Raw genomic sequence first — 14,285 nt, forward strand, 5'->3', positions numbered from 1 at the left:
AGAACAAAATCTAGAGGCATAAGGCCAAATAATATGACACTAAATGTAAGGACCTCCAGGATAAGGAAATACAAGCCATATAATGAATTACTGTTGTCATTAATGTATCTCTCATCTCTTTTGCCATCCCTTGGTTATCTCATATTGTTACAATATTTCAACTTCTTATCTGATATATTTTATATATGCTTAATTGGTTATTTGAAATTGTATAGGGAAGGGGGAAATCAAGATGAATTGGGAGAGGGTGGGAGGGAAATGAGGACCATGTCATGAGAAAGGGTATCAATGTTTGTGAAGTTATGCACCTTCTAGCTGGTGAATATAATGTAACCCTTCTATTAATCACAATAAAAATATTTAATAAAAAAGCAATGGATACCTTTAACTGCTTAAGATGTGCTTATAATTGGCTTCCCAAAGTGTGGTACCAATTTTTATTCCCACCTGCACACTTATGCAGGTGATTCTTCTCCATCTCAGTGACAAAAAGGGTAATTGAGAAGACAGCTATTGGAATAATTTTCCTCTAAAAATTCTTTGCTATAGCTGACACAATTCTTCCATTTTTTCCTGTATACACAGCGTTACCATCAGCTTGAGATAAAAAGGAAACTAGAGACTTTAGCTAGAAAGGAGAAAATTAAACGATTTAAGGTAAGGTGGTACAAACTTTCTTTTACTTCATAAAGTTATTTCATGATTCCACAAGCCAGTAGTGTGACGATTGAAGTTCCTTGACTGATTTTGTTTTGGGTAGTACATAGCTCAGGTCAAATAACGGTTCAGTAGAAGAACCCCTATCCTTGTTGTTATCCTTACTGACAATCATGACAGAATAAGAACATTTCTGTGAAATAATTTTTAACAAGGCACAAGAATTTCAAAGACAAACTTGAAAATATCCTTTTCAAATGTGTAATTTTGCTTTTGTATTTTTTTGTGAGAGAGGCCAAAGAATTATCATCTGTCTTGAGAAAATAAAAATAGATTGTAATGTTCCAAGCAAGATGGAAAAAAATGGGCATCTTAAGAACTATACAAATGGAGTATTTTCCTGTGAATGTCACCCTTGGAAATGATGGTGGCAAAGATCTTCTCTAGCAAAAGAAAACAATAAGATTTAAGTCATTTTGGGCTAGGCAGTTTGAAATTCCTTGCTTATTCTCTTTGTCTTTGCGATCCCTTTTCAGCAGTGAACATATGAAATACATAAATTTGAATCTAGATGAGAGTTCAATTAGGTATGTCTGAAAGACTACTGTTAAGGTTGGCAGCTTTAGTGTGTTCCTAGAGCCATTCAAAAGCCCATGTTTGCCTTAATTTCCTGTTTACTTTTACAACTGTGTGGTCTAAAATATGTTTTAAAAACCTGATGTATGTTTGTAAAGCTTCTGAAAGGGTGACAGCATTTGTGGCTGTAATTTCTCTCTCTGGCTTGATAGACTCGGATCTATTTAATTATCATCAGTGTAGAATATTGTTACAAAAGTGTTGCTAAATGATGGCAGATAGGCCAGGTTTTCAGTATCAAAGGAGGAGAGCCTAGAGATTTGTGGTGAACTCAGTATTACTGATTCAATTGTCTCTCCTCATTGAGGCATAGGACAATAAGACTTGGTGAAATTCCCTAACTTATTTGCTAAAATGACCATGAAGGGAAATGGTTACTGGAAATAATGACCTTTCTGCCTGAAGCATTGTGGACTGTGTTATACTCACTCCTGCTCAGATTACCAGGCCGAGGGAGCTAAGTACACGAGCATCGGTAACACTGGGAGAGAGTCGCTGTAGACATCCCAGTTTTTCCCCATGTGGTTTTTCCTCATCACTAGCTCACTTCCCACTTGCAGTTGATAAAGACATGTTCAAGGTCCTCTTTATTTAGTGACCTATGAAAGAGATGGCACTGATTAAGGTGCATTGCATTCATAAAATGATGAGTTGAAACCTCCTCCCTTAAAAAAATGACTTAAAAGTAATTTAAAACACTATTATATGACCCGTTTTTGGTTAATGAAACTATTGAATTATTTTCCACGATAGAAAATTATTTTCTGGAAGTCTTTACTGAGCAGAGTAGTGAAAAGTATTGCACTATTTAAAGTAGCTCCATTAAAGCAGACCAGTAAAGAGTATCACAGCAACAATGGACAAACTGCTTTCATAGAGTTGAAGATGATTCTGCTTCTTGCCTTTCATCTCTGCACCCAACTCCAACTTAAGGTTGTGGCAACTTCTGCCTGCCCTGACAAATCTCAGAGGTAGCAGTTTTAGAAGGAAGGAAGAAAGGACTTTGATTTTACAATTAAACATGAGCTTATATCAAACACTAATTTAATTTATCAACTATGCATTTCTTTCTTATTCCAGGGAGAGAACACAAGAAAATTTATTGAAAACAACATGCCAATCCTGGCTCCCCATCCTCCAGATAGACCAAAGATGAGTCGTGGCCATAGTATTCTGATTGATGAAAGATATTCCAGTCTACAAACACCAGTGAGTTACACTGATCACTCTGTCCCATATACCTATTTTATGATATATTTCAGAAAGAATGCTCTATAGGATCATATCTTCATAACCCTCCAATTCCTACTAAGTGAAAACATTGTTTAAAAATAACATGCAAAAGTCATAGTTATATCTGCTCAAGCTCTGTCTTTTGAATGTTTCAACTCCAAACTCCTGCCAAATTCATTTTGCTTGTTAACACTAAACTTTCTTGAAATGTAGCTACTTAAATATTACTCACATGACCACATACCTTTCCTGGCTATCTACTAACTACAGAAAAGACCAAAATCTTTTTACTTGACATTAATGACCCTAGACTAAATGATTAGATGATCTTAAGTTTGTTTTCTTTTTATTTAGACCTTAGCACATTAAATATAGCAAAAGAGCACAAGGTTTGTATTTCCTGACATCTTGATTTTTGCTCTTAGTGTTCCATCTATGAACATCTTATCTGCATAAATATAATGGTACCATAATATATGTTTGATAGATTTTAACATTTGGACTTCTTTTATTAAAAAATGTAAACACATACTTTAACATAAAAATAAGTGTAAAATTCTATCCAGAGAAATTGCGCAATGTTATTTTATTCCAGTTTGATACATTTATAACTTGGACATTATGAATGAAGCCAGGTACCTTGCTTGAAGGAAAGTAACTTGAAATAATACAATTATGGGGAAAATTGTGAAATATTTGCTAGAAGCTGACAGTTTGTGTTATAACTGAATTGCTTGATTGCATTTTTATTCTTGCTGTGTGTAACCTAATATAGTTCCTTGTCAGTATGAGGAAACCACTTTTTGAGTTCACAGTGTTTCTAGAGAAATTACAATGGCTTCACAATTGTTGAATTAGGTTTATCTTATAGAATGTTAAGCTTTGGCATTTTTCAAAAAATAAATATGTAAGATTCTTGAGGAACAGCTCAAATGATGTGAGTGTAGACATTTTCCTTTGTCCTTATTTACCCTCTTCCCAGTTTTTATGTGAATGTATACGTATACAAAAATATTTCATTGGATGACAACTCACTAGACTCTCAAAAGCTTAACCACAGTGTAATAGAAGAAACAATCAAGTTCTTTCCCTGTCTTCCCACCTGCTTTAGAGAAGAAAACCCCTTCAAAAGCTTTCTTTGCAATTTTCCACCTGACTACCCTCAATACATAGCTTATGATACATCCAGGAAACCTTAATGTGTCAGGAGTGAGAAAGTAATTTAAAAATTACTGTAAACATCAACACCAATGCTTTAAATGTCTTTCCCTCTCATAAGTCAGGATTCTTATTTGATTATCTCCTGTTGGACTCTTGTACCTACGAGATACCTACAGTGGTCCAGAAATAAAAGTTATCTTCTCACTGGATATGACCATGGATATCTTTAAGATATTGCTTGAATCATTAAGGAAAGCATCCAGTGTAATGCTAGAGCATTTGGTTGCTAATTGTATCTGAACTTGAGGTGCAGCATTTGTACCATATCATTAAAACTGTGGAACACTGTTTCCCATTCTTGAGCAATTCACTCCCTGAGATAAAGAATTAGAAATGCTCAGTGAAGCTGAGTAGTCACTAGGCAGTCAATTTTTATTCATATTCTGGGCATAGTTTTGAGAATGCTAAACCACAGTGCCATATTTACTCCAAGAAAATATATTAGAATTTAAAATATAGCAACTTTAAGGTAGCTTCTGATGTAAACTACAACTGTTTGTGGCTCACAGCTGTTAGTTAATGGCACAGATTTGTTTTTAGAGATAAATGTAATCAGTTAAACATTTGACTGCCACATTCATCTAACTGAACCATATTTATATGCAAATGCATGGAAATAAAATTCAGAGCAAAACAGCCAATAGATCATGTTCTAGTTTGCCATAACCTGGTTTCTTGAATCTCTACATTAGATTTTTCATGTTTCGCTGTTCCATTGGAATGACAAGTTAGTCTTACAGCATGGATATGTTTGTTTTACAGAGTCCAAAACAAGTCTTTTGGGTGATCTGATTTCTTTAATTTTCTTTGTATGGATTTAAAGACCATTACCTTCTGGTCCATGTAGGCTTTTTACTTAGTTTTCTTTTTTTTTTTTCATTGTAGAGGTAATGTATAGAGAGGTTACAGTTATATTCACCAGGTAGTAGGTGCATTACTTATCACACATTAATACCCCCTCTCATGTTTTTGTCCCCATTTCCCTTCCCCACCCATCCCAAACATATTGTTTTCCCCCTTACCTTTCCTATTTCAAATAAACAAATAAACATATATACAATATACCAGGTAACAAAGTCAGATACAGTTAACTATGAGATTAACCAAAGGTCAACAAAAAGAAGAGAAATAACATAGTACATTAAGAACAACAAGCATGGGCTGGGAGTTTGGCCTAGTGGTTAAAGTGCTTGCCTAGCATGCATGAAGACCCGGGTTCGATTCCTCGGTACCACATACATAGAAAAAAGCCAGAAGTGGTGCTGAGGCTCAAGTGGTAGAGCTCTAGCCTTGAGAAAGTCCAAGGACAGTGCTCAGGCCCTGAGCTCAAGCCCAGGACTGGCAAAAACAAAAACAAAAACAAAAAGAAAAAAACAAAAAAAACACACCCAGAACTGTCCAAATAAAATATTTATGTTATTTCTAAAAATTATAAAAAAAAGAACAACAATCACACAAGATAAAGCTCTTGTTTCCATATCCTAGAGATCCTTTCATTTAATCTCATCCTACATGACCTATGTACCTAGGTTTTGAGCTATTTTAATCCTTAGTTAGGAGAGTCCAAGGTTTATACTAATTATTACCAATAAGGGAAACCATTGAGCCTATGTTCCTTTGGGTCTGGCTTCATTTAGTTCTTTGAGTCATATGCTGTTCCAATTAATCCTCTTGGGTTGGTATGATACAAGTGTGCTTGTAGAAACATTAAATACAAATGGTTTAAACATAAGGTGCCCCTCCCCATCCAACCCATGTACCTGAGTGTCAGCAGGTATGACATTTCCACTCTATGAAGTCATCAAAAGCCTAGGTTCCTCTTGTGTTACTCATCTACCATACTGAGTGTGTTGACTTAGACTGTGTATCACCATGTGGACACCGCTGCCTCAAGGAAGGAGTAACAGGGAAAGTAAGGACACACTTCTTTCCTCTAAGGCAATGATCTGGAAGATGTCACTTTGGATCACTTTATCAGACAGCCACAAGCATAAACCTACATAGAGTTGTAAGGGATTCTGGGAAGTGCAATCTTTAGTTCTGGCAGCCATGTGCCCAGACAAAAGTGTTTCCTTTCTAAGAAAGGAAAACAGGTATTGGGGAATATTGTGTTTGTTACTCTTCCAGTGGCTTGCTCACAACTCTTTTTTTTTTTTTAGATGTTTAAAATTTTCCATTTTTCTCTTCTTATTCATTTTCTTCTCTTGCTTCACTGATTATATAACATCTAACTGCTTCTCTGGAAATTTAATTCTTATTAGACTCTTTGGCTCAGTTTGAATATTCAAAGAACTTTGATTGAAAGGTTTCCTTTCAGGTATTTTGTTGTTATTCTATATCTGGCAATACTTTGTGGGGAAGGTCGCTGGACACTCACTATTTCATGTTATTAGATGTTAAAAACCAATCTTTTAATCTTGCTACTGAGCCTATGGTGTGAATCAATAAATGTTAACAAATGTAAGCAATGTTCAGCCTGCTTGTCAAGACAGTATTAAGACTAATATTGAGTGGTAGGAGCTGCCTTACTGGATTTAAAAAAAAATATTTATTATTCAGAGTCGACGCATGAAGTTGGATTAATGAATCATTTATGTACTATCCTTCTACTTTCTTACCAAATATACATGTTTTATTCTTGAGAGCATTTCTACTACTTATTGTGATAAGACAATGGGGTCAGAGGCTTAATTTTGTCTCTACTTTTGACACATTGCTAATCTGTGTACTAAATTTACAATATTCTGCTCTTGCCCCAAAAGGCACTTCTAATGCTCCATGCTGGCACTTTTGGTATTCACAGCAGTACATTCTTGATTGGAAAGTGTCTCAGTTGGGGGCTCAGCAGGAAACAGATGGCTCACACAAATAGAGTAATTAGGAAGTGTTTAATAAAGAAACTATTTACAAAGATATGCAGGCTTGGTGAAGGCAAACCAACTAGAGATGTTAAGCATGCTGGGGTCAGTACAAAGGAAAACCACAGTCTTAAATTTAGGGAGCAAAGACAGGGAGAGAGATTAGAACCAGTCAGTGGTTTGTACCTGCAGCTGGGAGGGCAAGAAGGGAATTGGGTTGAAAGTTACTTCTGTCCCACTACAAACCTACAGGGACAGTCTAGAGAAGTAAAGAGTCCAATGCCATGTCTCTCTTGTCCTGCCATCTCCTGCAAATGCCCTTCCTTGGAAGAATCTAAACAGAATTTTGAAGTTGGCTGCACAATTCTTAAAGGAAATTCGCCCAAGGGACCAGAGCAAGACAGAGAAGGTAGACAGGAGACCTAGCAGGCCAGATGGAAAATACATAGCCTGGAAAGCCCATCTGTTTTCTCATACAGTGTTTTTACAAAGTTACCAGTTGCAACCTTTCATTTTCATCTTCTTAATATCTCAAGGATGCAGTCAGAATGATGAAAGTATATTACAGTTGAACGTCTGAGTTTCCTATTGTCTGCTTTTGCTTCAACACTGACCTGAAGGCTTAAAAGATTCATAGTAAAATTTATATTGAAAACATTGAATCAGAAGTTAACTTATTCCAATAATATCCTTTAAGAGTTCTAAAATTAGGAGCATTATTCAGCCTAACATTTAATTGTGTAAAGCTATTCTATGCACAGCATAAATTAAGTATTGTCATTGAGTTTACAGTATGCATAAAAATGCAGGAATGTAACAGAGGACATCTCCTTTGTCTAGAATACTCTATAATTGTGGCATTTAGTTATGTAGAAGACTTCAACACCATATGTTTTAACAAATACTTTGGGTCATAAGGGTATGTATAATGGAAGGACATAATTAAAGTTTAATCTGTTCAGGAAAAAAGGCACCATTAATTACTCTAGGCAATTTGTTAGGTTATTAATTGGTTCTGGAAGCATGTCAAGATACTAATTTAAATGGAATTTTTTTTCTTTAATTGTCTAGACAGCCCCTCGACCATATACTGCCCCGGGAAATATGCAACCTCCAGTTAGATTGCAGCCTCTTCCCAGTAATCATGCTGTAAGAACTGTTTCAAAGAGAACGTTGAGGCCCAGATCCAAAACCTCTTTGCTGGAAAATGAAGTTCCATTTCCCATTGGGGTAAATGTTATTTTCTTCAAGGAATGTCTTTAATATTCTTGATCAAGATTATTGAGTTATCAGTTTAGTGAATCCATGTCATCTATATTGTGCATTTATTAAGTACTTACTATGTACTTCTGATTCATTCTCATTCTAATTAGCCTGCCTATCATTTCTATTGTTACAGAGCAAAATGTATAAGCAATCAGTGTATAATTATGTATCGTGTTTGTCATTAATTGACCAGGCTGGCTGAAAAACAAAGAGGAAAGACTTTTCATAGCCAGACATGATTTTTATCACAAATGACCCAATGTTGACTCCTTCCAGATTTTAAATGCATGAGACCTAGAAAATGGAACTTTCTAAGAATAGGTTTGCATTTGCATGCCAACTTACTTTCCCATCAGTGTATGAAATTGCTTCAAGTTTGACTCTTACAAGGTTGAATTATAGAAGGAAAAGAATGTCCATCTTTAAAAAATGCTGAGTTAATCACATCTAGGAGCTTCATTTTCAAGGTTATATCTCAGGTAGTTTTCACCCATTTAAATAGAGGAGTAGAAGGAAGTATAACTATGAAATGTGAATTACTTAAACTGGGAGGAATAATTAGAACATTCTTTGGCTAGGGAGGGTATTTTTTTGAACAGGAAACATTTGCCAGTTTAAGAAAGAAACTATGTCAGAACTATAATTGGCATTGGTTGGAATTGGATGAATGATATTCCTTTCCATGGTAGGAAACAGCCTGTTTGGAATTAAGATCTTTTACATACTTAACCTTGACACTAAGGCATTAACAGTGTATGTATAAATATATCTAAAAGTTATCTAACCTGCTTAATGCCTTTTTCTTTGCTTATGAGCAATTTTACAAACCTTATTTTAATTAATTTAACAGTAGCTTTTCCAAAACCAGGTAACATCAATCCAAAGTGGTGGCTCTTTGGAGAGACTGTGTAGAGCTACTCAGAAATGTACTGGGTCCTAAGTCAATTAGTTTGGCGCTTCCTAATACTTAGTCCAACTGAAGGCTCACAGGTCTCCCATTTTAATGACAGTCTAGGAATATTTGAGTCTAGGGAGATTATCTCAGGCTAACTAAAATGAAGTATAACAAAGATTGTTATCTTTTCAAACCAAACTGAGAACTTATGCTAATCAGGAAGCATTAATGCGCTAAGAAATATCAAACAGAGTTTATAGAGAAGCTGTGGATAAAACTACATGGGAAGCCTGGTGGGACATGTGACATAGAGTGCCAGGTCACAATGAGAAGGTTGCCTAGTTCACATGGAATCAGAATGGGGGTGGGATATACTACAATGGAAAGTCAGTGAGATCAGGCTAAGATGGCCCAGTGAACCAACTCATGTTAGGAATGGGCTTACCAACTGTACCAGAAAACTCAAAATTCTTTGGATAAAATCCTCTGTGTTCTCCAGGGATAACTTGCATTAGAACCAAGAGAATTCAAACTTCAATGGGGAAGATTTTCTGTCTCCTAGTTAGTACGCCAATGAGTACTTTCCATGTTTGCCGAGGTGATTATATTCATTTCTAGGTTCTATAACTGTGGAATGTATTTTATTTCCTTGTTAGATAGATAACTACTAACAAGTAATATTTAAATCCTTCTGACTGGGAGTGATTTTTCTTTTTCTTTTTAGTTGCTTTTCCAAATTTACTCTTGAGCTCCTGGAAAGAGTTACCAAGTAAAGCTACCATAGTTTTTAGAAGAGGGTTTAATGAGAGTAACTTCATGGTAGTTAACATGCTGACAGGATTGAAATCAATTTAGGGTTAATTTCAACTCACTAAATTTCATTTTTCATTTAGTATACGATTATTTACCGGGCACTTACAATGGGCTAGATACTGCTAGAAGATTGGTACTATATGAGTTTTGAAAGAAAACAAGTAATTTATTGAAATTTAAGTGCTTAAGTAAATTATACTGAATAAGATTATTTTCCTTTTGTTAGTACTGATGACAAAACTATTTTAAGATAAAATCTCATGGGGAAGAAAAATGGAAGGAGAGACTAATGTGAAGACACATTGTACTCATAAGCTGATACATCGAATTGAAGTCCCTTTTTACAACTACTTTAAAGCTAATTAAAATCTTAATTTAGCCCAGTGCCAGTGGCTCATGCCTGTAATCCTAGCATCTCAGAAGGCTGAGATCTGAGGATTGTGGTTCAAAGGCAGCCTGTGCAACAAAGTCTGTGAGACTTCTATCCAATTAACCACCAGAAAACCAAAAGGTGGTAGAATACTACGATCCTTGAGCTGAAGAGCTCAAGGACAGGGCCCAGGCCCAGAGTTCAAGCCTCACGACTGACACACCTACACACACAAATCAAATGAAAACAAAACAAAAAAATAACAACAAAAACCAAAAATCAAAACTTAATTTAAGAGGATACAAATTTATTAATTCATTGCTAATGACGAATTGTAAATTGAATGTATACATGTATATGTACTGCTCACCCAGCAAATTACTATTGTTTCTTAAAGAGTAAAGGATATACATGTGGTAAATATTTCAAAGTGGGTCAGTTACAATATGTTTAGCTGGTAGAGTAGCATGAATGGAGGTAGATTTGGCCAAAAAATAGACTCATTGAGATACAACTAAGTAAAAATAAGTACTTTGCTAAAAATCAAAGGGTAGGGGGTAGAAATTGGATTAAATATTTATAAAGTCAATATTGGAAATATTTCTTACCATTCTAAATAAATATACTCAAGCCTTTTAACAAGTAAGAGACAGAGGAATATATTCAAGAATATGTTGTACCATCATATTTGCAATAGTGTACAACTGAAAGAAACTTAGGTCTGAAAATGTTATTTTGGAATGTTATAATATATTAAAGTAGATTTTAAAAACACAGGATTCTGTTAACCTTTCACCCCCTTTATTCATCTTCCATTTCCTACTAGTATACATCCACCAATAGAATCTGTTTTACATTCCTTTTTGTTCACAAAAATATTGTTTTCAAACAAAATTTGGGCTACCTTTATTTTACTTATTTTTAAAAGTGTGTCTAGCAGTAAAACTATTTGGCGAATAACATCATTTGCTTAGAATAGCTTCCTTCACTATTAAATCTGTGGTTAGGAATATTTTTTATAATTTAAAAAAATAAATTCATTAATAATTTGTTACATAAATCTAGAAACAGATTGGTATAAAATGGATAAAACCCATGGATTAAAAACCCAATGTATAGTAAAAGACAAATAATTACTCTTGGACGTGATTAATTAAACAGCACGCTAAACATTAACACAGTAAGACTAAAGGAGGTTATTCTTAGGAGAGACTCACAAAGGGCTCAATAACGATCAGCATATGACTTTACAAAATGATGCTTATGGAAATGACCTCCAAGAAATAGTAACAAGAGGTTTTTTATTGTGCTGTCTGTTACTTTTTGTTGTTGCGTTGTTTCATTGGTTCTTACATTATGAAATGTGATGGCAGGGGAAGAAGTCAATGCTGAAGTTCAGGAACTCCATGAACGCTTCACAGAGAATTTACGCATTCCAGCTTCCATACATTGAAAATTACCTGAGATCGATTCCTCCTCCATCTCCTCCCCTAAGTAGCAAGATCACAAGGGAAAACAGATCTGAAACTTTCAGAAGGAGGAGATTTCGTCCAACTACTGCTCCAACTGGCTTAGAACCTCTCTTTACAAGGGTGAGCATGGCATCAATTTTTTCTATTACCCATTTGATAGATGATATCACATTACTAGAATTCTATATTCATACTAAAATTTTTAGGGATCACATGGAAAATGACTTGTATGAAGACACACAGCTTTTGATAGTGTAATTCAATCTGAAGTGAATCTGAAATGAAACATTTGAGCAGTTGGGTTGAATAAATTAATTTAACACACTTGATAATACATCGATTAAAAATTGTGGTCAAGGGCTGGGAGTTTGGCCTAGTGGTAGGCTGCTTGCCTAGCATGCACAAAGACCTGGGTTTGATTCCTCGATACCTTATACATAGAAAAAAGCCAGAAATGGTGCTATGGCTCAAGTAGTATAGCTCTAGTCTTGAAAAAGCACAAGGACTGTGCCGAGGCCCTGGGTTCAGGGCCCAGGCCTGGCAAAAAAAAATTGTGGTTAAATTCATTTCTAATTACTTGATTCCAAATTATTTCCTTTACTTAGCACATCTTAACACTTAAGTTGTGAAGATTAAAAACCTTAAGTCTACCTGGAAAATGTAATACATCTTGCCAATTTTTATTTTTGATGACTTAATCCAAATTAAGTTTATTAACTTGAAAAAAAATTCTTTCAGGGATTTTTTTCTAACATATTGTAGGCCCGGGTGCTCATTTCCTGCAAATACTAATAAAGAACATACACATAAGACTAGTTGAATTCTATTCAGATTTGGCCTAGTAAGAAGACAATATTGCTTCATTTTCATTATGAAACTATACAACCAGTATTAATTGTATGTGTGATACTTAGCAGATACTTATGTCTGTGTTTTCCTTATTGAGCTTCAAAAGATAACCAGCGCGCACACAAACCCTCATAGTGGAACTTTAACACCAGCCTTGCTATCTCAAGTGCTTCCTTCCCTCTATGTATTATCACCAGCTAACCTCTAACCTCCTCAGAAAGACGGGGTTCTATTCTGCTTCCAATTTTGTTCCTTAAGCAGGATTTTCACCAGTTAACTCCCTTTGTGGCTGTCTCTGTCAGAGCCTGAGAACATGTCTCATCCCTGAGAGTCAACTTTACATTGATCAGTGATTCTCCCATGTTATGTGGTATGCAGTGATCTGCCATTCCTTTTCTAATTAGGATTTTCAGCCTTCTTTTCATAGTCATTTTCAATATATGCAGGCCTTACCAGTAAACAAATCCTTTTACCATAGATTATAACTATATACATTAGCTTTTGCCTTTATTTTTTCTTACATTGAAAGGGTAACGTATAGAGGAGTTAGAGTTACATTCTCCTTTATTTTTTAAGTGGCAAAATTATTGAAGAATAACTTCTTGTACATTAGTGTAATGAAAATCCCTAGTCTACAACCACAAAGTTTAATCTCTTGCTACTATGATTTTTTTTGTTGTTGTTGATCAACTACAATTCCTGGCCTTGGACTGGAGACTGATGGATCTCTAGATTATGTTGACCTTGTGGACAACAGAAGCAGAATCAAATGCTTCCACGGTTCTGTTTTGGATTGGCATATGATACTCATACTTAAATGCCCACCTGATTGTCTGAGCTTGCTGTGTGGCTCTTAGATTTGTTCTTGGCCTGATGAGATCCATGAATTGATGATACTGGCCCACAAGAAAGAGCAAGTTTCTCTTATATTAGTACATAGTTTCTTGGAGAGATGACTCTTATACTTGAAATCTCTCTGTATAAGTAGGAGCACTTTTTGCTTCAGTTACTATAGGTAGAGGTTCACAAAGCATCCTTCTCATGGTCATAAGGGAAAGTGGGGTAAATTATAAGACCATTACATGAAGTATCTGTCCAGCAGGTTGTATCTGTGCTCTGTCATTTTTTTTTGCCATGGTCTTCCAGCATCTTTTATATAACTTGTGCAGAATCTGTGGTAGGAGAGTTAGATTTCACACCACTGATGCTTATTCTCCAGCTTTTGCTGTTTCATTCAGGATTGACAGAATCTGACTTTTCTGGTCACCACCTCTACACACGAATCATGTGGATATTCTCATAAATACTCTCAGAAATTGGGGCATCAGTACATCTGCTATCCCCCGCTTCTGCAGAAGTCAGAAGGATCACAATTGGAGGCTGGCCTAAGGAAAGAGCTAGTGAAACCCCTCCGCAGTAAACAACTGCAATGGTGGTGCATGCCTGTCACCCCAGTTCTATAGGAGGCCAAGTAGGAGGATCTTGGTCCAAGCCAGGCCCCAGCAAAATTTCAAGACTCTATCTGAAAAATAAAGCAAAAGTTATGCAGGCAGTGGTTCAAATGGCATTCTTATTTTTTTATTTCTTAAATGTCTGTGAAGAAGGAATATTAATCTGGAACTTTTCTCTATTCCATCAGAGTCTTTTGTCCACTTCCTATGCTCCAGTTGAGCCCTATTAAAATACAGATGCTGATTATGTTGTCCTTAATATACTATGTTATCTCTCATTTGTTTTGCTGTCATTTGGTTATCACATATTGTTACAGTATTTTACCTTGTTATCTTATATAGTGTATATATATATATACTTATTTGGTTATTTGAAATTGCTTAGGGAAGGGGGGAAAACAAGAAGGGGCAGGGGTGGGGGAGGGAAATAGGGACCAAGACATGAGAAAGAGTATCAATGTATGTGAAGTAATGCACCTTCTACTGGTGAATATAATGTAACCTTTCTATTAATTACAATAAAAATATATGAAAAAATACACATGCTGTTACTCAATTCTGGTG

At 35.5% G+C, this 14,285-nt stretch overlaps 1 protein-coding gene across 1 annotated transcript in view; it reads left to right on the plus strand.

Moving 5' to 3' along the window:
- The first annotated feature begins 2,399 nt into the window (after nucleotides 1-2,399).
- Nucleotides 2,400-14,285, plus strand: part of Erich3 (glutamate rich 3) — a 76,009-nt gene continuing 64,123 nt past the window's right edge. The window contains exons 1-3 of the mRNA XM_090333971.1: nucleotides 2,400-2,502; nucleotides 7,677-7,835; nucleotides 11,323-11,541. Of these exons, the coding sequence (XP_090190097.1) occupies nucleotides 2,407-2,502; nucleotides 7,677-7,835; nucleotides 11,323-11,541 (474 nt within the window). The 5' untranslated portion in view covers nucleotides 2,400-2,406. The remainder of the gene's footprint in view (nucleotides 2,503-7,676; nucleotides 7,836-11,322; nucleotides 11,542-14,285) is intronic.

This window comes from Megascapheus bottae, chromosome 6, assembly GCF_031878675.1.
Source record: "Megascapheus bottae isolate mThoBot1 chromosome 6, mThoBot2.hap1, whole genome shotgun sequence".
Taxonomy (NCBI): Eukaryota; Metazoa; Chordata; class Mammalia; order Rodentia; family Geomyidae; genus Megascapheus; species Megascapheus bottae.